This window comes from Rhinatrema bivittatum, chromosome 11, assembly GCF_901001135.1.
Source record: "Rhinatrema bivittatum chromosome 11, aRhiBiv1.1, whole genome shotgun sequence".
In the NCBI taxonomy this organism is placed as follows: domain Eukaryota; kingdom Metazoa; phylum Chordata; class Amphibia; order Gymnophiona; family Rhinatrematidae; genus Rhinatrema; species Rhinatrema bivittatum.
In genome coordinates this window covers 100,534,953-100,562,818 of record NC_042625.1, presented here as the reverse complement: position 1 = coordinate 100,562,818, position 27,866 = coordinate 100,534,953, and the positions used below count along the sequence as shown (strand labels likewise).

At 51.3% G+C, this 27,866-nt stretch overlaps 1 protein-coding gene across 1 annotated transcript in view; it reads right to left on the bottom strand.

Annotated features, from left to right (window-relative positions):
* LCK (LCK proto-oncogene, Src family tyrosine kinase) overlaps window positions 1–27,866 on the bottom strand; it is a 45,762-nt gene that overhangs the window by 14,978 nt on the left and 2,918 nt on the right. Inside the window, exons 2-10 of the mRNA XM_029571463.1 lie at window positions 20,042–20,148; window positions 19,722–19,797; window positions 18,646–18,736; window positions 16,290–16,388; window positions 13,848–13,951; window positions 13,370–13,519; window positions 13,124–13,276; window positions 5,024–5,203; window positions 1,282–1,358 (exon numbers count right to left, since the gene is read on the bottom strand). Coding sequence (XP_029427323.1) covers window positions 1,282–1,358; window positions 5,024–5,203; window positions 13,124–13,276; window positions 13,370–13,519; window positions 13,848–13,951; window positions 16,290–16,388; window positions 18,646–18,736; window positions 19,722–19,797; window positions 20,042–20,143 — 1,032 coding nt within the window. The 5' untranslated portion in view covers window positions 20,144–20,148. The remainder of the gene's footprint in view (window positions 1–1,281; window positions 1,359–5,023; window positions 5,204–13,123; window positions 13,277–13,369; window positions 13,520–13,847; window positions 13,952–16,289; window positions 16,389–18,645; window positions 18,737–19,721; window positions 19,798–20,041; window positions 20,149–27,866) is intronic.

Below are 27,866 nucleotides of genomic sequence, written 5' to 3'. Positions count from 1 at the left end.
TCTCATACCCGCACATCTTCTCCACCACAGCTAAGCACATAATCTCATACCCACACATCTTCTCCACCATAGCTGGGTACATAATCTCATATCCACACATCTTCTCTACCACAGGTGGGTACATAATCTCATGCCCATACATCTTCTCCACCACAGCTGGGCTCATAATATCATACCCACACATCTTCTCCACCATAGCTGGGTACATAATATCATACCCACACATCTTCTCCACCATAGCTCTGTACATAATCTCATATCCACACATCTTCTCCACCACATCTGGGTACATAATCTCATACCCACACATCTTCTCCACCACATCTGGGTATATAATCTCATACCTGCACATCTTCTCCACCACAGCTGGGTACATAATCTCATACCCACACATCTTTTCCACCACATCTGAGCACATAATCTCATACCCGCACTTTTTCTCTACCACATCTGGATACATAATATGATACCTGGACATCTTCTCCACCACATCTGGGCACATAATACCATATCTGGACATCTCCGCCACATCTGAGTACATAATCTCAAACCCAGTCATCTTCTCCACCACATATGGGTACATTATTTCAAACCCAGACATCTTCTCCATCACATTTGAGCACATAATCTTAAACCTAGGCATCTTCACCACTTCTTTGCACATAATCTCAAACCCAGATATCTCCTCCACCACATCTGAGCACATAATCTCATACCTGCACATCCTCTCCACCACATCTGGGCACATAATCTCATACCTGCACATCTTCTCCACATCTGGGCACATAATATCATAATTGACCTCTTCTCCACCACAGCTGAGTACATAATCCCATATCTGGATATCCCCTTGACCACACCTGGGCAGATAATCTCATACCCACCCATTTTCTCCAACACATATGGGCACATAATCTCAAATTTGGATATCCCTTTGACCACATCTGTGCACAAAGTGCCTATCACACCAATGGTTTAGCCAGACTCTTTAGATTTACTTCATTGATAGTCTAACCAGGATACGGTATGCTTTATACAGAATCCTATGTTTGTTTCCTTGTTGAGTGACACAGAATACCCTCTCAGTGCAGTTCTCCACCCACTGGCTCTTTGTTCATGGCCCATAATCTTGTCTTCTGCCAACACCAAGCATTATCTTGGACTATGAATATAGTTCAAAATCTGGAAGTCACCTTCTTTCAGGAAACCCAGAGGTTTAATGTGCATAATATAGATTTTGTGTATTGGTAGAGGAGAAGTTCTCCTTTCCATGGGGCTCACCTGTGCTGACATATCTATGAGTTTGTGAATACCCAGTCTGACACCTTGCGAAGTCTTTAGGAAATCCACCAGGCTCCCTGTAATACAAAAAAAAAAGGCAGTCAGACTGCTGACTACTCTCCTCCATCCCACCTCATGGCTGCCTCCCTCCATCCCTCCAGAGGACCCCAGGCACTTGGACACTTCTGTTGCTAAGTTTCCTGTTTTACTTTCCAGCTCCTTTCCAGCCCTTCCTGCCAGAGCCCAGTTCTCCTGGGTCCTCCATCTGAGATCAGGGAAGTATATTTATAGCTCAGTCAGAGCCGCCCTATTCCCCTCCACTGTTTCGCTATGTACATTCCCTCAGGATAGTCACATTAGAGGAATACCCGTGCACAGGCGCAGGAGAGAAAGAGGAAAGGCGTGAGGCAAGACGGACAAATAGAGCAGGCAGGGATGAGAATGGAAAGGGAGGGAGAGAAGTGGAGGGTCAGAAAAAGATCGGATTTTATTTCTCTCTTGGCCTTGTGCAGCTGGAGTGTGTTCATTTCCATCTCTGGAAAATGTTATTTTAGGAGGCTTTCCTGTAACAACCCCTAGAGAGTCCAAAGTATGTGCAGCCCTGCCTGACCTTTGTGCTGGAGGGAAGGAAGGGTCATGCAGCTAGGGTGGAGTTTCCTGCTCCCCCCCCCCCCCCCCCCCCCCCCCCCCCCCCCCCCGTTGCTTTCTGTGTTCCAAATAGAACATCTCTCACTCTGAATCCATCCCTTTAAATGTGACACCATTCCCTATTATGGAACAAATTCAAGAACTGGCATCCTAACAGGGAGTAAGAGCAGCCGCTCAGCCTGGGCAGTACCATCCCGTCAGAAAGGCCATGACCATGCTTGTGAGAAAGTTCAGCACATCCCTCCCTACTCCTGTGCCTAGGGGCACTTAATAAGCCCTGCCAGGATCTAACTAGAAACTTGACAAATTAATTTACTGAGTAATGTCAGAAGCCATGAAAGAAGGGTGCTATCCTGTCACAAAACAAGCCAAAAAGTCTCATCAATGCCCCAACAGGCTCAACTTTGCCTCAATAGAAGGGCAGGCCTTCAACCATAACTTTACATCTGTTGACACATGTGGACGCAGGATCTCCTCTTGTTTGATCATTGAAACTCCCATAAGACCACTGGAATTCCTCTTTCTAGACCAGAGGATCTCCTGTGTTATATTCCTGGATCTTCTTTCATTCGATCACAGATCTCCTGTATTAGATCACTGGATCCCTTATATTGGAACACATCTCATTTGATCACTGGATCCTGAGTTATGTGACTGGATATCATGTATTAGATTAATTGACCTCCTGTCTTAGGTCACTGGATCATCTGTATTGGGGGATTGATCTCATGAATTAGATCACTTGATCCACTTTATTAGTTCACTAGATCTCCTGTATTATATAACTGAATATCATGTATTAGATTTCCAGATATTGTATTTAGATCACAGGATCTCGTGTATTGGATGACTGGATTTAGTGTATTAGATCAATGTCCCTATTAGATCACTATATATTTTAATTTGATCACTGGATCTAGTGGATCTGATGACTAGATCTCCTGTATTTGATGATGATCTAAAGTATTAGATGGCAGGATCCTCTGATAGATCACCAGATCTTTCCATTTTAACACTGGATCTCATGTATTGGACAACTGATCTCATGCATTCAATCTCTGGATCTCCTGTATTCGATAACAATCTCATGTTCACTGGTTCTCCTAGATTTCCATATATTTTAATTAGATCACTGGATCTAATGTATTGTTGACCGGATCTCATGCATTAAATCACTGGATCCACTGTATTAGACAACTGGATCGCATGCATCACTCTACCTTCCATTGCCTCAGGTACAACCTTAGATTGCAAGCCCTCTGGAATAGGAAAATACCTATAGGTCCTGAACGTAATCCACTTTGAAATGCCGGAAAGAGGAATATAAAAATCTAAAATAAATAAATAATCAGTGGATCTCCTGTATTGGATGTCTGATCTCATGTATTAGATCACTAGGACTCCTATATTAGATCACCAGATATTTTGATTAGATCAATGAATCTCAAGTATTGGATGACTGGATTTCATGTATTATATCACTGGATCTCCTACATTAGATCACAAATAAATAAATAAATAAATTAGATCTCCAAATGTTTTATGACTGGATTTCATGTAATGGATGGCTGGATCTCATGTATTATATCACTGGATCTCCTACATTAGATCACAGATAAATAAATAAATAAATTAGATCACCAAATGTTTTAATGACTGGATGTCATGTATTGGATGACTGGATCTCATGCATTAGAGCTCTACTTCCTGTATTAGATCATTGGATCTTCTGTGTTAGATAACAATCTCATGTATTAGATCACTGGTTCTCCTATATTAGATCACCAGATTTTTTTCATTATATAACTGGCTCTTATGTTTTGGGATGACTGGATCTCATGCATATCACTGAATCTTCTGTTTTGGATGACTGGATCTCATGTATTAGATCACTGGTTATCCTATACTAGATCACCATATATTTTCAGATTACTGGATCTTACATATTGGGTGACTATCTAATGCATTAGATCATCAGATCTTTTCATTGGATCACTGGATCTCATGTACTAGATGACTGTCTCATTCATTAGATCACTGGGTCTTCTATATTAGGTCAACAGATATTTTAATTAGATCACTGGATCTCATTCATTAGATTACTGGATCTTCTATGTTGATGTATTGTGAATCTCCAGAAACATTTCTGTACAGTGGATTATAATGGATTCTTAGATCTCTTCCTACAGTAGATCCTTGAGTCTCTATCTATGTTAGGATTGGCTCTGTTATTAAAATAGAAAAATTAAGGTCAATATTCAGTATCATGGCATGCGGACAATTTATCCTGCTAAAGTTAGCCAGAGAAATTGTGAAGGATACTCAGTGGAGCACTGGCAATTGGCACTTTGCTGAATATTCACCAGATAAAGTCCTACTTAAACAAATAAACCCATCCGGCTAACTTCATGATTCCTCTCTGGCATAACTCTGAAGATCAGAGACAGCTGGATATGCTAATTTAACTCTGCCTGGAATGCCTCTAACTTAACTGGCTAAACAGTTAACCAAATAAACTGAAAGCATTCAGAGCAGAGGGAAATCTACAACCTGTGCTATAACCAGCTGCAACCCCATAGAATCTAATGCCCATCCAGTCTGGCCACCGTCATTCCTGGTGCAGTGACCTCTGGCTTTCCCCTCTCGGCAAGTCTCTGGCTTTCTGTTTTGGGCCCCATAACTTGCCAGCACCCCTCCTCATCCTCCCTACTGTCTTCCTGCGTCTCATACTGTCAGCTCACGTTCTAGACTTTTCTCTCCTTCTCTAGGACATACAACATATTTGGATTCTTAAGTCTCATCTGGTGTGGCCACTGTTGGAGACAGGATGCTGGACTTGATGGACCCTTGGTCTGACCCAGCATGGCATTTTCTTATGTTCTTATGATGTAGATCATGCATCATTTTGGGAGACCTTCCATGAACTGCCTCCACCTTTTGCAGATAAGGCCTTCGGATTACTGGGCAGAGTAATCCACCTCCCTGTCCAGAGACTTGATCACCTCCTCTCCCGCGGTCTCTGGCTACTCCCGTTCCCCCTGCGGGTCAGTGCCCAGCCCAGCCCTCCGTCACGTCTATTCAGGGGGGGGCTGACCATTCTCCATGTACTCTGTGATGATGTAGATGGGCTCCTGGGTCACCACAGCGTACAGGCGGACAAGCTTTGGGTGCTGAAGACTCTTCATCAGGTTTGCTTCAGCAAGAAAGGCGTTAGGAGACATGCTGCCCTGCTTCAGGTTCTTAATAGCAACCTTGGTGTGCCCATTATAGTAACCTGCAGAGACAGAAAGGGAGAGCTTACGTGGCATCAGCTCAGAGCTTCTCACAGGGCCCTGGTGCTGACTGGGGAGGGGGTTTATACTTGATTCCTCGTGCTACATCATGAACCACAATATCTTATGCACAATAAAAACAAGAATGCTCATCCCTGGTGACTACGACGCTGCCCTCCCCCTCCCCCACAGCTGTAAGCTGTAACCGATGGACTGTGGGAAGGAGGTGGTGCTGGGGAGGGGGCTGAAACTCACCCTGACAGGGGGCCCCTCTCCCGTGTCAGCCCCAGGGGCCACCACTTCAGATTCAGCCTCGACAGTCAAATGTTCAAAATAGAAAGGAGGTTTGCGTGACGATGGCCCGCCCACCCCCAACATAAACCAGTAAAGAGTCTCCCCAAGCCCCATATCCCCCCAATGTTTAAAGAAGGACTGGGGTACAGGCCCCAGGGGGGGTGGGAGTCTCTTCGTTATTAAAAACACCCACACATCCTGCTACAGAGTCAGCGAGGCTCCCCCCTCGCACCCTAACCTCAAACCTGCTAAAGGCTGCGATGTGGGGGCCCATGTGACCTTTCCCTGGTCACATGACCGGGGCAGGTACAGCAGTGCACCTCGGCCTCGTGGCCACCATCCTGCCACAAGGTCTGAAAAATGGTGCAATCAGGCCTGGGGCGAGAGGGCGGTTAGGGGTGCGGGGGGAGCTCGGGGTGCGGGGGGAGCTCAGGGGGGGGGAGCTCGGGGTGCGGGGGGAGCTCGGGGTGCGGGGGGAGCTCGGAGGGGGGGGGGTGTACACTGGAAATCAATGAGTCGGGAGATGGGGAGTAGGGAGAGGTTGGGGGGGGGGACGGGGACCTGGAGAGCCGGGAGTTTCCTCAGTGGCGCCCTAGGGTGAGCAGGGCATCAGGAGTTTTTACATTCTGCATCGCCCTTTAGATCTACAACACGGCCCTGAGGCTCCTGATTCCTGTTAACATGGCTGACAACTTTCTAAGTCGCCCACATGAGCTGCTTTGCAAAATTCCTGCTCAGCTCACAGTAACAGGGGAGGGAATCCGGGCAGGGCATGTAAACTGTCACGTGTATCACGCAACGCACGCTGCTTAATCCGGGCAGGGCATGTAAACTGTCATGTGTATCAGGCAACGCACGCTGCTTAATCTGGGCAGGGCCTGTAAACTGTCACGTGTATCACGCAACGCACGCTGCTTAATCCGGGCAGGGCATGTAAACTGTCACGTGTATCACGCAACACACGCTGCTTAATCCGGGCAGGGCATGTAAACTGTCACGTGTATCAGGCAACGCACGCTGCTTAATCCGGGCAGGGCATGTAAACTGTCACGTGTATCACGCAACGCACGCTGCTTAATCCGGGCAGGGCATGTAAACTGTCACGTGTATCACGCAACACACGTTGCTTAATCCGGGCAGGGAATGTAAACTGTCACGTGTATCACGCAACGCACGCTGCTTAATCCGGGCAGGGCATGTAAACTGTCACGTATCACGCAACGCGTGCTGCTTAATCCGGGCAGGGCATGTAAACTGTCACGTGTATCACGCAACACACGTTGCTTAATCCGGGCAGGGCATGTAAACTGTCACGTGTATCACGCAATGCACGCTGCTTAATCCGGGCAGGGCATGTAAACTGTCACGTATCACGCAACACATGCTGCTTAATCCGGGCAGGGCATGTAAACTGTCACGTGTATCACGCAATGCACGCTGCTTAATGAGCATTAGAGCCCCACCGTGGCTCTGCAGGTAGTTCCTGTCCTTGTGAGCCTGCGGTACCTGAATGTAATCTGCTTTGAAGTGTGGAAAAGAAATCAATAAAAGTAACAAATAAATAGTTCCCTTACCCCTCCCCAACTGCCACGTCCCTGGAACTCCCCACCTTAAAACCGATATCTCAAAGCCCCCTGCAAGGCTCAGAAGAGACCCCCTCCCCTCACACATTATCCCCAAATCTGCTTAAAGAGCCCCTGTGCATGTTTCTGCTTTCCTGCTGCAGCCTTTCCTTTCTTTCAATAGGAAAACCAAGTCTTGGTGATTTCCAGTGTGACATAAGACATACATGTGCACATGCAAAACACCCAAAACATGTAAATGCAGATATACTACACCCACAGAGACCCACCCTATGCAGCCAGCCCTGGGGAACGCGCTCTCTCCCCCCGTGCACACACACACACACACGCGCACGCACGCACACACATACACACACACACGCAAAAGCACACACATACATACACATACATGCACACACACACACACACATACATACACACACACATACACACACACACACATACATACACAAATATATACACATGCACGCACGCACACGCACACACACACACATACATGCACACACACACACATGCACACACACACACACAAACACACAGACACACGCACACACAGCAGTATCAGGGCAGCTAAAGGGTTCCCATGAGTTCAGAAACATTTCCTGTGCTCTGCTGATTCTTATCTCTGCTGCACATCCTCTGCTGCGTTCTAGCAGTAAAATCTTCCAATGAACAGGGTGCTCAAGCACAGGGGGGTTCACGTGTGTGGGGGGGCAGGAAATGGTGCTTCGCGCAGGGGTTGTGGGGGCAGGTAGTTCTGCGGGGATGCAATGATGGTTATGGGGTTAGGAGATGGGGAGGAAGAGGGATGATGTATGGGGGCAGAAGGCAGATTTGTAGCATGTGGGTCAGGGGTCAGAATCTCTTATCTGATGTTTGTGATCCTGCTTATTGTTTTGGATCTTCAGAGGGGCAGGCCTGTTGGTCTGGTGTAGCACAAATGAGAGGAGTTGGGGTGGCGCTTTATAGATGACCAATATATTGAGGCATGAGCTTTCATGGACAGAGTCCAATTCATCAGATGCATGAAGGGTAGTGCAGGCAGTGGGGAGGATACAGAACAAAGAGAAGGCAGTGAATTAGGCAAACTCCCTATCCCCATTTATCTCCCCCACCTCCTGTACCACATTTCATGCATCTGACAAAGTGCACTCTGTCCTTGAAAGCTCAAGCCTCAGTAGATTGCTTCCTCTATAAGGTGCCTCCTATCCCCATTTATCTCCCCCACCTCCTGTACCACATTTCATGCATCTGACAAAGTGCACTCTGTCCTTGAAAGCTCAAGCCTCAGTAGATTGCTTCCTCTATAAGGTGCCTCCTATCCCCATTTATCTCACCCACCTCCTGTACCACATTTCATGCATCTGACAAAGTGCACTCTGTCCTTGAAAGCTCAAGCCTCAGTAGATTGCTTCCTCTATAAGGTGCCTCCTATCCCCATTTATCTCCCCCACCTCCTGTACCACATTTCATGCATCTGACAAAGTGCACTCTGTCCTTGAAAGCTCAAGCCTCAGTAGATTGCTTCCTCTATAAAGTGCCTCCTATCCCCATTTATCTCACCCACCTCCTGTACCACATTTCATGCATCTGACAAAGTGCACTCTGTCCTTGAAAGCTCAAGCCTCAGTAGATTGCTTCCTCTATAAGGTGCCTCCCGCCTCCTGTCATTTCTGCTTACCCTTTTAATACTGATCGCTCTCCCTCGCAGGTAATCAGACCTCTCCCCACCGCTCTCCCTTGCAGGTAATTAGATCTCTCCCCACTGCTATCCCTCACAGGTAATCAGAAGTCCCCCCCACCGCTCTCCCTCACAGATAATCGGACCTCTCCCCACAGCGTTCCCTCACAGGTAATTAGACATCTCCCCACCGCTCTCCCTCATAGGTAACCAGACCTCTCCCCACCACTCTCCCTTACAGGTAATCAGACCTCTTCCCACCGCTCTCCCTCACAGGTAACCAGACATTTCCCCACCGTTCTCCCTCACAGGTAATTAGACCTCTCCCCACCGCTATCCCTCACAGGTAATCAAATGTCTCCCCACCGCTCTCCCTCACAGGTAACCAGCCATCTCCCCACCGCTCTCCCTCACAGGTAACCAGCCATCTCCCCACCGCTCTCACTCATAGGTAATCAGGCGTCTCCCCACCGCTCTCACTCATAGGTAATCAGGCGTCTCCCCACCGCTCTCCCTCACAGGTAATCGGACGTCTCCCCACTGCTCTCCCTCACAGGTAATCAGAAGTCTCCCCACTGCTCTCCCTCACAGGTAATCAGACCCCTTCCCACCACTCTCCCTTAAAGGTAATCAGACCTCTCCCCACTGCTTTCCCTCACAGGTTATCAGTCATCTCCCCACCGCTCTCCCTCACAGGTAATCAGCCATCTCCCCACCGCTCTCCCTCACAGGTAATCAGAGCTCTCCCCACCACTCTCCCTCACAGGTAATCAGACCTCTTTCCCCTGCTCTCCCTCACAGGTAAACAGACCTCTCCTCACCGCTCTCACTCAAAGGTAATCAGACGTCTCCCCACCGTTCTCCCTCACAGGTCATCAGACCTCTCCCCACTGCTTTCCCTCACAGGTCATCAGACGTCTTCCCACCGCTCTCCCTCTCCACTCATAGGTAATCAGACGTCTCCCCACCGCTCTCCCTCACAGGTCATTGGACGTCTCCCCACCGCTCTCCCTCACAGGTCATCGGATGTCTCCCCACCGCTCTCCCTCACAGGTAACCAGCCATCTCCCCACCGCTCTCCCTCACAGGTAACCAGCCATCTCCCCACCGCTCTCACTCATAGGTAATCAGGCGTCTCCCCACCGCTCTCACTCATAGGTAATCAGGCGTCTCCCCACCGCTCTCCCTCACAGGTAATCGGACGTCTCCCCACTGCTCTCCCTCACAGGTAATCAGAAGTCTCCCCACTGCTCTCCCTCACAGGTAATCAGACCCCTTCCCACCACTCTCCCTTAAAGGTAATCAGACCTCTCCCCACTGCTTTCCCTCACAGGTTATCAGTCATCTCCCCACCGCTCTCCCTCACAGGTAATCAGCCATCTCCCCACCGCTCTCCCTCACAGGTAATCAGAGCTCTCCCCACCGCTCTCCCTCACAGGTAATCAGACCTCTTTCCACTGCTCTCCCTCACAGGTAAACAGACCTCTCCTCACCGCTCTCACTCAAAGGTAATCAGACGTCTCCCCACCGTTCTCCCTCACAGGTCATCAGACCTCTCCCCACTGCTTTCCCTCTCAGGTAATCAGACCTCTCCCCACCGCTCTCCCTCACAGGTCATCAGACATCTCCCCACCGCTCTCCCTCACAGGTAATCAGACCTCTCCCCACTGCTTTCCCTCACAGGTCATCAGACGTCTTCCCACCGCTCTCCCTCGCAGGTCATCAGACATCTCCCCACCGCTCTCCCTCTCAGGTAATCAGACTTCTCCCCACCGCTCTCCCTCACAGGTAATCAGACGTCTCCCCACCGCTCTCCCTCACAAGTAATCAGAGCTCTCCCCACCGCTCTCCCTCACAGGTAATCAGACATCTCCCCACCACTCTCCCTCGCAAGTAATCATACCTCTCCCCACCGCTCTCCCTCACAGGTAACCAGCCATCTCCCCACCGCTCTCACTCATAGGTAATCAGACGTCTCCCCACCGCTCTCCCTCACAGGTCATTGGACGTCTCCCCACCGCTCTCCCTCACAGGTCATCGGATGTCTCCCCACTGCTCTCCCTCTCAGGTAATCGGACGTCTCCCCACAGCTCTCCCTCACATAAGAACATAAGAAATTGCCATGCTGGGTCAGACCAAGGGTCCATCAAGCCCAGCATCCTGTTTCCAACAGAGGCCAAACCAGGCCACAAGAACCTGGCAATTACCCAAACACTAAGAAGATCCCATGCTACTGATGCAATTAATAGCAGTGGCTATTCCCTAAGTAAACTTGATTAATAGCTGTTAATGGACTTCTCCTCCAAGAACTTATTCAAACCTTTTTTTTGAACCCAGCTACACTAACTGCACTAACCACATCCTCTGGCAACAAATTCCAGAGCTTTATTGTGCGTTGAGTGAAAAAGAATTTTCTCCGATTAGTCTTAAATGTGCTACTTGCTAACTTCATGGAATGCCCCCTAGTCCTTCTATTATTCAAAAGTGTAAATAACCGAGTCACATCTACTCGTTCAAGACCTCTCATGATCTCACAGTTAACCAGATGTGTCCCCACCGCTCTCCATCACAGATAATCAGACCTCTCCCCACTGCTCTCCCTCGCAGGTAATCGGACCTCTCCCCACCGCTCTCCCTTACAGGTAATCAGACCTCTCCCCACTGCTCTCCCTTACAGGTAATCAGACTTCTCCCCACCGCTCCCCCTCGCAGGTAATCAGACATCTCCCCACCACTATCCCTCACAGGTAATCAGACCTCTCCCCACCGCTCTCCCTCTCAGGTAATCAGACATTTCCCCACCGCTCTCCCTCTCAGGTTATTGGACATCTCCCCACCACTCTCCCTCACAGGTAATGGGACGTCTCCCCACCGCTCTCCCTCACAGGTAATGGGACGTCTCCCCACCGCTCTCCCTCACAGTTAACCAGACCTCTCCCCACTGCTCTCCCTCACAGGTAATCGGACCTCTCCCCACCGCTCTCCCTTACAGGTAATCAGACCTCTCCCCACCGCTCTCCCTTACAGGTAATCAGACTTCTCCCCACCGCTCCCCCTCGCAGGTAATCAGACATCTCCCCACCACTATCCCTCACAGGTAATCAGACCTCTCCCCACCGCTCTCCCTCTCAGGTAATCAGACATTTCCCCACCGCTCTCCCTCTCAGGTAATCAGACATTTCCCCACCGCTCTCCCTCTCAGGTTATTGGACGTCTCCCCACCACTCTCCCTCACAGGTAATGGGACGTCTCCCCACCGCTCTCCCTCACAGGTAATGGGACGTCTCCCCACCGCTCTCCCTCACAGTTAACCAGACCTCTCCCCACTGCTCTCCCTCACAGGTAACCAGACATTTCCCCACCGCTCTCCCTCTCAGGTTATTGGACGTCTCCCCACCACTCTCCCTCACAGGCAGGGATGTTGCACGATGATGTGGGGGGAAGAAACGGGTGTAACGCTGACCTTTTGATTCAGTCTGTGTGGCTGTGAGCCCAAAGGGGGATGGGGACACTGAAAGCAATTCTTGCCCAGGCACCAGTTTCTCTAGCGACTGCCTTGCTGGCAGGTAATGGGACACCCTGCACCCCCCAAAGCCTCAAATAATCAGACTCCATCTGTCACCCCAACACGTGATGGGAACTCCCTCCTCACCCCAGATTTTACAGGTAAGTGACTGTCGCCTCCTCTCCTGGCTCACAGAGAATAACAACAATCGTTTCACATTGGACAGGGCTCAGCTCCACTTCTCTGACCTTCTTTCTAAATTCTTATCCAGGACTTCTTTGTTTTTCTCAGATCCTGAAACCGCCTGCCATTGTTTCTTTTCCTCCTTCAAGGACACAATTACTTCGGCAGTTCCTTGCTGAGGAAGGCAGTGCAAGGCACCAGTTGCCCCTGCCAACTCAGGAGCCTCCTCGTCCTGCCCTTACTTGTTTATTTAGATTTTTATATTCCGCGTTTCACACTTTTTTTCAGGACTTGAAAGCAGATTACATTCAGGTACTGCAGGTATTTCCCTATCCCCAGAGGGCTCACGGTCTAACAGGCCGATGCAGTATAGTGCGATGGAGCGCACCCTTAACCCGCGATTGGACGCGCTAGCTTTACCCCTTATTCAGTGAGAGGTAATAGCGCGTCCAAAACGCGTGACAGCAGGACCTGAACCCTGGTCTCCTGCTTCATAGCCCCCTGCTCTAACCACTAACTTATAAGCTGCTCATAAGAAATGCATGCGAATTCTCTCTCCAGGGGCTTCGCTCATTCAAAATCGTTCAGTTCTTCTCCGGAGGCTGCCCTTACTGCACTCTTGGTGCCTGTCCTGCTTATGTGACTTTATTGCAAGCTTTCTCTCCCTCTGACTCACCCATCCAAACCTCTCCGAACTGGCCGGCTCCCAGCTTCTCCACCAGCTTCAGATTCTGGCGAGGCACCTCCCACTCGTCCTGCCACCAGGGCTTCTGAGGCTTCTGAGTCTGGCAGGGCTGGTTCAGGCGGGTGCACAGGCCATCGGCGCTGACTGCGGGAGGCAGAGAGAATGCCCGGTCACCAGAGGGCCACACAGTGACACCCTGACCTCACTGTCACACCCACGCTCTCAGGCTTCTCTTACGTGTATAATGCTCCACCAGCTCGTGAAGGCTGGCGAAGGCGATGCGCGGGGAGATGTAGAAACCTCCGTTGTCCAGGTTCCGGATCTTGTAGTGCTTTACCACATCTCCCTGGCTTTCATCCAGGTCTCGCACAGACAGTGAGTAGGAGCCTGCATGGTAGGAGAAATGGACTGGAAGTTAACTGGGGCCTCAGCTGCTCAAACGTGCAGGCGGAGCTCTTTGGGGTAGAAGGATTGCACCTGGAGCTGAGCCTGGCACTTGAATTTTTGTAGGAATCTGAGAGTCAGGAACCCAATTCAGACTGAAATTCACATTTGATTTCTAGTTTGTATTCTACAAGCTTGATTTGAGTGAGATTTGTTTAACAAGCTGGCACACATTTTCCGACGGGTAGGAGGAGGGCTCTCACGCAAACAGGGGAAGCTTATTCTGAAAAGCAAAAGCGCAGCGAGTTTTTTGCTGCGTTCAGGCCCTTACCTTTTGTAGTTTCACTCTCACGAACCAGGAACGATCCATGCGTGTTTCCTGGGGCCAACAACTGCCGCTCGGCATCTTTCCGTCCAAACTCCTTGAAGAACCAACTGAAGAAGATCAAAGAGCCCAGTAATTCTTCTAACACCAAGCTCTCTCGCTGACCGCAGCCACGAAAAGTCGAATCAGGGAGGCGCGGGCCCCGTGAGAAATGGAAACTGGCCCCCACCCTCAGACGGCCCCATCCCTGGCTCGCCCCGGGGGAAGGGGGAAGTCATGTCATCACGCAAGAGTGACACCTAGTGGCCAGAATCAGGGCCCACGATCGCAGGGTCCCCGGCCCAGGACCCTCACTCCAATCACTGGACTAGGTACGTTGGAGGAAGGAAAAATGTAAGGCTCATGGTGTCAGATCCCAGTCCTGATTCAAAGAGGCGAGAGGAAACGGTGCACGAAAAGCTTTAGGAGGCGAAGCTGCAGCTGCCCCTGTACGGCTTAAGCAGATTTATTTGCTTAAACCTGCTTTGCGCACACAGACGCTCCCGAGCAGATGTAACCTTCTGCGTGTACATTTGTAAAATAGGTGGGCAAACGCTTTTCCTGCCCCATCTCCACCCTTTGCTAGGTCTTCCGTGAGTGCAGTCCGGTTACCTGTCTGCTCTTCCCCGCACAACCCCAGGTAACTCCGGAATATGTGATAAGAGTAATTAGTACTTCCCCATACTTCAGTATCTATCGGGCCGATACAGTAAAGCGCGGCCGCGGTTACCCTGCTTTTAACCCGCTCTGGACGCACATTTTGGATGCGTAAGGCTAACCCGTGATTCAGTATCCGGTTTTACGCGTCCTTACCGCTTGCCAAAATGGACGCGTATCCGTCTCCGCCCACCGCATGTATATGATATGTTAATGATCGATTTAGCTATTCCCTCCGATACAGTAACGTGCGCCCAGATTATCACCTTTTTAACCAGTTTATTTGCCGCGTCTTTAACCTGCATATTTACCGCCTACCCTGACCCTGGCGTTAGTGTGGTGTTCGGTCAGCTTCGTACCGGTCAGCGCCATGAACAACTTGTATATTATTGCTCTGGCGCTATTTTTCATTCGGTTGAGAAGCAGAATGAGAAACGCTCGAAATGCTCGGCAGATTGGAGAGGCGAACAGGGGAACCCAGCAGCAAGGAGAACCCATCCGACCGGAGAACCCATCCGACAGGAGAACCCCAGCAGCAAGGAGAACCCATCCGACCGGAGAACCCAGCAGCAAGGAGAACCCAGCAGCAAGGAGAACCCATCTGACCGGAGAACCCCAGCAGCAAGGAGAACCCATCCGACCGGAGACCCCAGCAGCAAGGAGAACCCATCCGACCGGAGACCCCAGCAGCAAGGAGAACCCCAGCAGCAAGGAGAACCCATCCGACCGGAGAACCCAGCAGCAAGGAGAACCCATCCGACTGGAGAACCCATCCGACCGGAGAACCCCAGCAGCAAGGAGAACCCATCCGACCGGAGAACCCAGCAGCAAGGAGAACCCATCCGACTGGAGAACCCATCCGACCGGAGAACCCCAGCAGCAAGGAGAACCCATCCGACCGGAGAACCCAGCAGCAAGGAGAACCCATCCGACCAGAGAACCCCAGCAGCAAGGAGAACCCATCCGACCGGAGAACCCAGCAGCAAGACCAGAGGAGGTATGTGATATGTTTCGGTTGAACTGTACCATCCATCCATCTCTGGGCGTCTCTGAGGCTCTGGACATGGATGCCGGAGAGATGGGCGTCTGCTAGGCGTCCTGAGGCTCCGGGTCCAGCGGAGACATGGACGCCTTTACGGATGCTGGAGAGATGGGCGTCCGCTAGGCGTCCTGAGGCTCCGGATGTTCAAAGTCGCGGCGTCCGTTCATGGACCTTCCCGCCTGTAGGCCCCACTGCCTTGAGCGCCCGGCCGGACGTCCAAGGTCGCAGCTTGGATGTCCAGCCGGGCGCTCAAGGCAGCAGGGCCTGTAGAAAAAAACCATCCACTTACCTGGTGAAATGACATTTGTAATGACAGGTACCAGCGCACCCTGGATACTGTATGGGTGCTGCATACCACTCTATACAGTAAAATGGATTGCGAGCGCCTACCGCTTCATGGACGCGCTTTGGATGCCGCTTGGACTTGCGTCTCATTTGAATACTGAATCGAGCAGCTTGTGAACCAAGATGTGCGCGCGGCAAACGAGCGGGCGCCCGGCACTGCCGCACTGTTTCTTACGCGTCCTTACTGTATCGGCCCGTATGTTTGAAAACATTTACTGCACTCAGCACCTCTCTCTATAATGGGTGTTGACCTGAGGTGATCCAAATGCCCAGGGCTCAGTGTGGGATCACTGTTTGTCTGAGGTTCACCACTTCCCCTTTCCTATGACCCACTCATTCCCTCAGGCCTCATCAGCCTTACTCACGGTTCAGGCTCCAGGCTGTTCAATGCTGCAATGAAGTTATAAGGAACAAACCCTTGCTGGCCAGTAGTCAGGGACTGAGCTTTCCACCACTCCCCGTTCCTGAAAAGAAGACAAGGCATTGTTAGAAGGGACAGGCCTGCCCAGGGACTGAACTCACACACCTGTATGTACGTACACACATTCACCTGCCCAGGGACTGAACACACACACCTGTATGTAGGTACACACGTTCACCTGCCCAGGGACTGAACGCACACACCTGTATGTACGTACACACGTTCACCTGCCCAGGGACTGAACGCACACACCTGTATGTACGTACACACGTTCACCTGCCCAGGGACTGAACGCACACACCTGTATGTAGGTACACACGTTCACCTGCCCAGGGACTGAACGCACACACCTGTATGTACGTACACACGTTCACCTGCCCAGGGACTGAACGCACACACCTGTATGTACGTACACACGTTCACCTGCCCAGGGACTGAACGCACACATCTGTATGTACGTATGTACATCTGTATGTATGTTCACCTGCCCAAGGACTGAATGCACACACCTGAATGTACGTACACACGTTCAACTGCCCAGGGACTGAACTCAAACACATGTATGTACTTACACACATTCACCTGCCCAGGGACTGAACGCACACACCTGTATGTACATACACACGTTCACCTGCCCAGGGATTGAACGCACACACCTGTATGTACGTACACACGTTCACCTGCCCAGGGACTGAATGCACACACCTGTATGTAGGTACACATGTTCACCTGCCCAGGGACTGAATGCACACACCTGTATGTACGTACACACGTTCACCTGCCCAGGGACTGAATGCACACACCTGTATGTACTTACACACGATCACCTGCCCAGGGACTGAACACACACACCTGTATGTACGTACACACGTTCACCTGCCCAGGGACTGAACGCACACACCTGTATGTACGTACACACGTTCACCTGCCCAGGGACTGAACGCACACACCTGTATGTACGTACACACGTTCACCTGCCCAGGGACTGAACGCACACACCTGTATGTACTTACACACGTTCACCTGCCCAGGGACTGAACGCACACACCTGTATGTACGTACCCACGTTCACCTGCCCAGGGACTGAACGCACACACCTGTATGTACGTACACACGTTCACCTGCCCAGGGACTGAACGCACACACCTGAATGTACGTACACACGTTCACCTGCCCAGGGACTGAACGCACACACCTGTATGTACGTACACACGTTCACCTGCCCAGGGACTGAACGCACACACCTGAATGTACGTACACACGTTCACCTGCCCAGGGACTGAACGCACACACCTGTATGTACGTACACACTTTCACCAGCCCAGGGACTGAATGCACACACCTGTATGTACTTACACACGTTCACCTGCCCAGGGACTGAACGCACACACCTGTATGTACGTACACACGTTCACCTGCCCAGGGATTGAATGCACACACCTGAATGTATATAAAAAGCTTGAGCTGTCAGTCGGTTGTCTCGGTCATGCTGTTATGTCTGTCTGTGGTACTGTCACAAAAATACACAAGCACACACACAAGTACACATACATATGCATGCATACACCCACATAGACACACACACAAGCATACACAGGAAGAGACATACACACACACATATACATACATGCACGCACACATATATACAGACTGTTATTGTCCAGACAACCCAAGTAATGTTCGCTACTATACTCTGCGAAGCCCTGTCTCTCACATAGGCATAGGTAGACATAGGCATACATACATAGGTGTGCGCATGCAAGCTTGCACAAGCATGAACACAAGCTCACACATGAACACACGGAAGCTCGCGCTAGCACGCAGAAGCGCACACAAGCTCAGAAATGTGCACACAGGCTCCCACATGTGCACACACTGGCACACACACTGACACAGACTCACACACACACATATGTACAGGCACACATATGCAAGCACAGGCAAACACACATGCAGGCACAGGCAGCCCCCACAGTCACCCACACAAATGTGCACAGACACACAGGCTGTTATAGACCAGACTATCTGAGCAATGACGGGCACTTTTGACTAGTGTATACTATATGTGTTTTACTACTGCTGTATTGCTATTTTATATGTTTCATTTGTGTTTCGTTGTCTTGATATTTATTCTAGATATTTTTGGTTGTTACCCACTGTGAACATTACTGAATTAGTAGGATATCAATATTTTAATATAAAAATATAAAACTAAGGTGAAGTGCCATTGCTGTATCAGGTAGAGCGCTCTTTAACAGAACGTTATGTCTTTGAATTACCACAGGGGTGGCCACACTTACTGCTGAAGAATCTGCAGCTGCTCCCCCTTCTGAAATCCCAGGTCGCCATCGTGAGCCGGTTCATAACTGTACAAAGCCACAACCAGTTTCTCTGCAAGCAGTCACATGACACATTTCGTTATGCAAGAACTCAGTAAATAGCACCTTTTGTCCAACCTAGAATCAAAGCGTTTTGGAATCAGAGCACAACTGAGGAAAAGAGCAGCACTAGCAGGCACTTTGTGAAGTAACACAAAACTATGCACAAAGCACACTAAACACCTACACAACAACCCTCCCTATGAAAAGATTACAACAGTCCAAGAGCACCAATATGCATCCTACTGGGAGGTGCAATTTGGAAAATTGGTATTGATCCTACGCAGAAACTCCCCGCCAGCAGAATCCTTCATCTCAGGCAGACGTGCAGAATTCAGACAGACCCTCACCAAATACAGACCAAGGAGGCTGATCCAGGCCTTTCAGAGTCTGCCAGCGGAGCAGCTGCATCCTGGGAGCGCTTAGCTGGTTAGTGCTCGCTTTCAGGGACACGGGGACTGCAATCCTGTGACTCCCAGCCCCACTCTCAGAACCTCCCCGGAGGACTGGACACAATCTTCTCTCTTTCCTAGCAATGACCAGAGCCAACGCGGACCAGGACCAGCACCAGGACCCGGGAACTGCCTTTTTTACCGTTCTTTTCGCTCATTTCTGGGAATGATTTTCAGAATGGGACATTGCTGGAGGGCTGACAGGTGCCCCTTGAACATTTAGGGTCAGCCGGTGCCACGAGGACATTGCATTCACTTTGCAGCTGATGCATTGTCGGCATCATAATGCACAGGAGGGCACTGCAGAATGACCCCGCCCAGGTGGTGTGTTAGTCCTGCCCTCTCCTGCTCCTGGCACTGGCCCTTTGCACTGCAGGTCCTTTTCCCCATAAAAAGAAAGAGAGCATTTTCCAACAGATGATGTTACCTGGGTAAAATAATTTGACAAGGAACAGATTATCAGGCCAATGAAGTGGGAAGCTGAGAGAGGGTGAAAGCTGCCCTTGCAGGGAAGCTCAAGGTTTTCCCTGTGATGTTGGCGTTTACCTTGCAGGGGGGAGCAGGGTGGTGTGCCCGGGTCGTAGGAGACCAAAGGATCCCGTATTTCAGAGTCAGTGTATATCTGCGGAGTGACATAACACAAGTTCAACAGAAATGTGCTCTTTGCTACATCCCCATAGCCCCTCACCCCCCTGTATCAGAGGAGGCCTCTCCCTTCACCTGTGGTTCAGTATCAGCTAGAGGACCAGTGCTTATAGCATTAGATACGAGGTCTTTCTCTGCCTGTGTATAATATCCGGGAAAGCTGCTAACATTGCACAGACTTGATGAAATGTACATTCAGCTGGGCCTAGCCCGGTCCTTACCTGTGCCTTACTCTCTGCTGGCAGGGGATAGTGGCAGTGCTCACAGACCTCACAGTTTTCAAACCAGTCCTCATCATAATCTGAACTGCAGTTACAGCCCATGGTGCCTGCGGAAAGAAAAGGAGAGCCAATCACATGGGCTGTGGGACAAGGGAGGGAGTGAAGCCGGAGGCCAGAGCTGCAAGAAGGCTTCAGACAGGCCGATACAATATGGCGCGCTCAGCTGAGTGCACCCTTGAATCCGTGGTTGGACGTGGCTTTTGCACGTGCACCACAACCCCTTATACCATAAGGGGATTAGCACATCCAAAACGCGAAACTAATAGCTCTCATCACATGCAAATGCTATTAGCTATTCTCCCCAGATCAAAAAGAAATAGTGCACCCAATCCGCCCCACAGCAGGCGCTAATTTCTGAGCATCCCAAAAACGTGTACAGAAAAGCAGAAAATACTGCTTTTCTGTAAATCCTCCAACTTAATATCATGACAATATTAAGTTGAAGGAACAAAAAGGTTAAAAAAAAGGTGTGCTGGCGGTCAGGTTAGGAAAAGGGAAGCTCAATTAACGAGCATCCGTCTTCCTAACCCATGGCTGAGCGTCCGTCTTCCTAACCCATGGCTGAGCGTCCATTTTCCTACTCCATGGCTGAGCGTCCGCCTTCCTAACCCGTGGCTGAGCATCCGTTTTCCTAATCCATGGCTGAGCGTCTGTCTTCCTAACCCGTGGCTGAGCGTCCGTTTTCCTAATCCATGGCTGAGCGTCCGTCTTCCTAACCCATGGCTGAGCGTCCGTTTTCCTAACCCATGGCTGAGCGTCCATTTTCCTACTCCATGGCTGAGCGTCCGCCTTCCTAACCCGTGGCTGAGCGTCCGTTTTCCTAATCCATGGCTGAGCGTCTGTCTTCCTAACCCGTGGCTGAGCGTCCGTTTTCCTAATCCATGGCTGAGCGTCCGTCTTCCTAACCCGTGGCTGAGCGTCAATTTTCCTAACCCATAGCTGAGCGTCCGTCTTCCTAACCCGTGGCTGAGTGTCCGTCTTCCTAACCTGTGGCTGAGCGTCCGTTTTCCTAATCCATGGCTGAGCGTCCGTCTTCCTAACCCGTGGCTGAGCGTCTGTTTTCCTAACCCGTGGCTGAGCATCCGTTTTCAAATCCATGGCTGAGCGTCCGTTTTCCTAACCCGTGGATGAGGGTCCATCTTCCTAACCCGTGGCTGAGCGTCCGTCTTCCTAACCCGTGGCTGAGCGTCCGTTTTCCTAACCCATGGATGAGGGTCCATCTTCCTAACCCGTGGCTGAGCGTCAGTCTTCCTAACCCGTGGCTGAGCGTCTGTTTTCCTAACCTGTGCCTGAGCATCCGTCTTCCTAACCCGTAGCTGATCGTCCGTCTTCCTAACCCGTGGCTGAGGGTCCATCTTCCTAACCCGTGGCTGAGCGTCCGTCTTCCTAACCCATGGTTGAGCATCCGTTTTCCTAACCCATGGCTGAGCGTCCGTCTTCCTAACCCGTGGCTGAGCGTCCGTCTTCCTAACCCATGGCTGAGCGTCTGTTTTCCTAACCCGTGGCTGAGCATCCGTCTTCCTAACCCGTGGCTGAGTGTCCGTTTTCCTAATCCATGGCTGAGCGTCCGTCTTCCTAACCCGTGGCTGAGCGTCCGTCTTCCTAACCCATGGCTGAGCGTCTGTTTTCCTAACCCGTGGCTGAGCATCCGTCTTCCTAACCCATGGCTGAGCGTCCGTCTTCCTAACCCGTGGCTGAGCGTCCGTTTTCCTAATCCATGGCTGAGCGTCCGTCTTCCTAACCCGTGGCTGAGCGTCCGTCTTCCTAACCCATGGCTGAGCGTCTGTTTTCCTAACCCATGGCTGAGCATCCGTCTTCCTAACCCGTGGCTGAGCGTCCGTCTTCCTAACCCGTGGCTGAGCGTCTGTTTTCCTAACCCGTGGCTGAGCATCCGTCTTCCTAACCCATGGCTGAGCGTCCGTTTTCCTAACCCGTGGATGAGGGTCCATCTTCCTAACCCGTGGCTGAGCGTCCGTCTTCCTAACCCGTGGCTGAGCGTCTGTTTTCCTAACCTGTGCCTGAGCATCCGTCTTCCTAACCCGTAGCTGAGCGTCCGTCTTCCTAACCCGTGGCTGAGGGTCCATCTTCCTAACCCGTGGCTGAGCGTCCGTCTTCCTAACCCATGGTTGAGCATCCGTTTTCCTAACCCATGGCTGAGCGTCCGTCTTCCTAACCCGTGGCTGAGCGTCCGTCTTCCTAACCCATGGCTGAGCGTCTGTTTTCCTAACCCGTGGCTGAGCATCCGTCTTCCTAACCCGTGGCTGAGTGTCCGTCTTCCTAACCCGTGGCTGAGCGTCCATTTTCCTAATCCATGGCTGAGCGTCCGTCTTCCTAACCCGTGGCTGAGCGTCCGTCTTCCTAACCCATGGCTGAGCGTCTGTTTTCCTAACCCGTGGCTGAGCATCCGTCTTCCTAACCCATGGCTGAGCGTCCGTCTTCCTAACCCGTGGCTGAGCGTCCGTTTTCCTAATCCATGGCTGAGCGTCCGTCTTCCTAACCCGTGGCTGAGCGTCCGTCTTCCTAACCCATGGCTGAGCGTCCGTTTTCCTAACCCATGGCTGAGCATCCGTCTTCCTAACCCGTGGCTGAGCGTCCGTCTTCCTAACCCGTGGCTGAGCGTCTGTTTTCCTAACCCGTGGCTGAGCATCCGTCTTCCTAACCCATGGCTGAGCGTCCGTTTTCCTAACCCGTGGATGAGGGTCCATCTTCCTAACCCGTGGCTGAGCGTCCGTCTTCCTAACCCGTGGCTGAGCGTCTGTTTTCCTAACCTGTGCCTGAGCGTCCGTCTTCCTAACCCGTGGCTGAGCGTCCATCTTCCTAACCCGTGGCTGAGCGTCCGTCTTCCTAACCCATGGTTGAGCATCCGTTTTCCTAACCCATGGCTGAGCGTCCGTCTTCCTAACCCGTGGCTGAGCGTCCGTCTTCCTAACCCATGGCTGAGCGTCTGTTTTCCTAACCCGTGGCTGAGCATCCGTCTTCCTAACCCGTGGCTGAGCGTCCGTCTTCCTAACCCGTGGCTGAGCGTCCGTTTTCCTAATCCATGGCTGAGCGTCCGTCTTCCTAACCCGTGGCTGAGCGTCCGTCTTCCTAACCCATGGCTGAGCGTCTGTTTTCCTAACCCGTGGCTGAGCATCCGTCTTCCTAACCCATGGCTGAGCGTCCGTCTTCCTAACCCGTGGCTGAGCGTCCGTTTTCCTAATCCGTGGCTGAGCGTCCGTCTTCCTAACCCGTGGCTGAGCGTCCGTCTTCCTAACCCATGGCTGAGCGTCTGTTTTCCTAACCCGTGGCTGAGCGTCCGTCTTCCTAACCCGTGGCTGAGCGTCCGTCTTCCTAACCCATGGCTGAGCGTCTGTTTTCCTAACCCGTGGCTGAGCATCCGTCTTCCTAACCCATGGCTGAGCGTCCGTTTTCCTAACCCGTGGATGAGGGTCCATCTTCCTAACCCGTGGCTGAGCGTCCGTCTTCCTAACCCGTGGCTGAGCGTCTGTTTTCCTAACCTGTGCCTGAGCATCCGTCTTCCTAACCCGTAGCTGAGCGTCCGTCTTCCTAACCCGAGGCTGAGGGTCCATCTTCCTAACCCGTGGCTGAGCGTCCGTCTTCCTAACCCATGGTTGAGCATCCGTTTTCCTAACCCATGGCTGAGCGTCCGTCTTCCTAACCCATGGCTGAGCGTCCGTTTTCCTAATCCATGGCTGAGCGTCCGTCTTCCTAACCCATGGCTGAGCGTCCGTTTTCCTAATCCATGGCTGAGCGTCCGTCTTCCTAACCCGTGGCTGAGCGTCTGTTTTCCTAACCCGTGGCTGAGCATCCGTTTTCAAATCCATGGCTGAGCGTCCGTCTTCCTAACCCGGCAAAATTGAGCGTCCAGTTTTCAACCCACGAGCCACAGGCTGATTTTAAATTTTATTTTTACTGCTTTTCTGTGCAATTTCCCGGTGCCGGCAGAAATTAGCGCCTACCTTTGGGTAGGCGCTAATTTCTGAAAGTAAAATGTGTGGCTTGGCTGCACATTTTACTTACTGAATCGAAAACACGCGTCCAAATGCGGCCTGAAAGTGTGAAGTCTGGGCGGACATGTCTTGAACTTACAGCAAGATTAGCAAATACCAAACCCTTTCTCAGTACTGTCTGCAGGCAAAAATAACTCTAATATAAAACAAAACCAGAAGCAAGGGGAAGATAGGAAAGATCTCCCCCTGCCTTCCTTCCTTCATTATAGTGAAGCTCCTCCCAGCGCTGAGCTGTACTGAGGGGTATAACCTGATGCCCCTCCCGTGCCTGAGCTGTACTGAGGGGTATAACCTGAAGCCCCTCCCAGTGCTGAGCTGTTCTGAGAGGTTTAACCTGAAGCCCCTCCCAGTGCTGAGCTGTACTGAGGGGTATAACCTGAAGCCCCTCCCAGTGCTGAGCTGTACTGAGAGGTTTAACCTGAAGCCCCTCCCAGCACTGAGCTGTACTGAGGGGTATAACCTGAAGCTCCTCCCAGTGCTGAGCTGTACTGAGGGGTATAACATGAAGCTCCTCCCAGCGCTGAGCTGTACTAAGGGGTATAACCTGAAGCCCCTCCCATGCCTGAGCTGTACTGAGGGGTATAACCTGAAGCCCCTCCCATGCCTGCGCTGTACTGAGAGGTATAACCTGGAGACCCTCCCATGCCTGAGCTGTACTGAGGGGTATAACATGGAGACCCTCCCATGCCTGAGCTGTACTAAGGGGTATAACCTGAAGCCCCTCCCATGCCTGAGCTGTACTGAGGGGTATAACCTGAAGCCCCTCCCATGCCTGAGCTGTACTGAGGGGTATAACCTGGAGACCCTCCCATGCCTGAGCTGTACTGAGGGGTATAACCTGAAGCCCCTCCCATGCCTGAGCTTGTACTGAGGGGTAATACCTGAACCCCCTCCCATGCCTGAGCTGTACTGAGAGGTATAACCTGGAGACCCTCCCATGCCTGAGCTGTACTGAGGGGTATAACATGGAGACCCTCCCATGCCTGAGCTGTACTAAGGGGTATAACCTGAAGCCCTTCCCAGCGCTGAGCTGTACTGAGGGGTATAACCTGGAGACCCTCCCATGCCTGAGCTGTACTGAGAGGTATAACCTGGAGACCCTCCCATGCCTGAGCTGTACTGAGGGGTATAACCTGAAGCCCCTCCCATGCCTGAGCTGTACTGAGGGATGGCATCATGCCAGTGGCCTTTTCTTTGTACAACGTAGACGTCCCAAGTTGTTTTCAAGCCTTCAGGCACTATTTGACGATTTTCACTATTCTGCACTTTGAAAAAAAAAATATCTGCCGAGCACGAGCACACAAGAGAAGTTATCCATCTTGTGTCTCTGTGCCTGTGTGTCCCTTTCACAATCTGAGGGCACTTCAGCCCTTCTCCTTCTGCAGTTCTCCATGTTGGAAGGACGAGGGGTTAGTGAGAACAGAGGAGTAATGCGAAGACATGGGCAGAGATTTGAGGGCATTTTATAAAAGCTCTTATCTCATGTTTCATATTTTGCTTTCCTGGGTATAAGAGGCATCATGACCTTGACCCCTTGCCAAATATTCATCCTCATCCAAACCTTTTCTTTCAGGGCAGGGCACTTTATGGTACTGGGAAAGGGACCGGAGCTCTGTCTGGAATGGCAGTGAGGAGGTAAGGTGTGATGTTGTGTGCTTGGACCAAGAGTCTGCACATCAGTGCTCCTTGGTGTCCAGAGAAGATCTCCCTAGATCCCATCCCAGGTCTCACCACCAAAAAACACAGGGAATTGTTCCAAGACCCATCTCACCACCCTACAGCACAGGGGTATCTCCTATTCCCATTCCCAACCCATATCTCACCACCCTACAGCACAGGGATATCTCCCATTCCCACCCCACATCTCACCACCCTACAGCACAGGGATATCTCCCATTCCCACCCCACATCTCACCACCCTACAGCACAGGGGTATCTCCCATTCCCATTCCCATTCCCATCCCACATCTAACCACCCTACAGCACAGGGGTATCTCCCATTCCCACCCCACATCTCACCACCCTACAGCACAGGGATATCTCCTATTCCCATTCCTAACCCATATCTCACCACCGTACAGCACAGGGATATCTCCTATTCCCATTCCCAACCCACATCTCATCACCCTACAGCACAGGGATATCTCCCATTCCCATTCCACATCTCACCACCCTACAGCACAGGGGTATCTCCCATTCCCATTCCCATCCCACATCTAACCACCCTACAGCACAGGGGTATCTCCCATTCCCACCCCACATCTCACCACCCTACAGCACAGGGATATCTCCTATTCCCATTCCTAACCCATATCTCACCACCCTACAGCACAGGGATATCTCCTATTCCCATTCCCAACCCACATCTCACCACCCTACAGCACAGGGATATCTCCCATTCCCACCCCACATCTCACCACCCTACAGCACAGGGATATCTCCCATTCCCATTCCACATCTCACCACCCTACAGCTCAGGGGTATCTCCCATTCCCATTCCCATCCCACATCTAACCACCCTACAGCACAGGGGTATCTCCCATTCCCATCCCACATCTCACCACCCTACAGCACAGGGGTATCTCCCATTCCCATCCCACATCTCACCACCCTACAGCACAGGGGTATCTCCCATTCCCACCCCACATCTCACCACCTTACAGCACAGGGGTATCTCCCATTCCCATTCCACATCTAACCACCCTACAGCACAGGGGTATCTCCCATTCCCACCCCACATCTCACCACCCTACATCACAGGGATATCTCCTATTCCCATTCCTAACCCATATCTCACCACCCTACAGCACAGGGATATCTCCTATTCCCATTCCCAACCCACATCTCACCACCCTACAGCACAGGGATATCTCCCATTCCCACCCCACATCTCACCACCTACAGCACAGGGATATCTCCCATTCCCATTCCACATCTCACCACCCTACAGCTCAGGGGTATCTCCCATTCCCATTCCCATCCCACATCTAACCACCCTACAGCACAGGGGTATCTCCCATTCCCATTCCACATCTAACCACCCTACAGCACAGGGGTATCTCCCATTCCCACCCCACATCTCACCACCCTACAGCACAGGGGTATCTCCCATTCCCACCCCACATCTCACCACCCTACAGCACAGGGATATCTCCTATTCCCATTCCCAACCCATATCTCACCATCCTACAGCACAGGGATGTCTCCCATTCCCACCCCACATCTCACCACCCTACAGCACAGGGGTATCTCCCATTCCCACCCCACATCTCACCACCCTACAGCACAGGGATATCTCCTATTCCCATTCCCAACCCATATCTCACCATCCTACAGCACAGGGATATCTCCCATCCCACATCTCACTACCCTACAGTACAGAGATATCTCCTATTCCCATTCCCACCCCACATCTCGCCACCCTACAGCATAGGGATGTCTCCCATTCCCACCCCACATCTCCTACCCTACAGCACAGGGGTATCTCCCATTCCCATCTCACCACCCTACAGCACAGGGGTATCTCCCATTCCCACCCCACATCTCCTACCCTACAGCACAAGGATATCTCCCATTCCCATTTCACATCTTACCACCCTACAGCACAAGAACATAAGAACATAAGAACATGCCATACTGGGTCAGACCAAGGGTCCATCAAGCCCAGCATCCTGTTTCCAACAGTGGCCAATCCAGGCCATAAGAACCTGGCAAGTACCCAAACACTAAGAAGATCCCATGCTACTGATGCAATT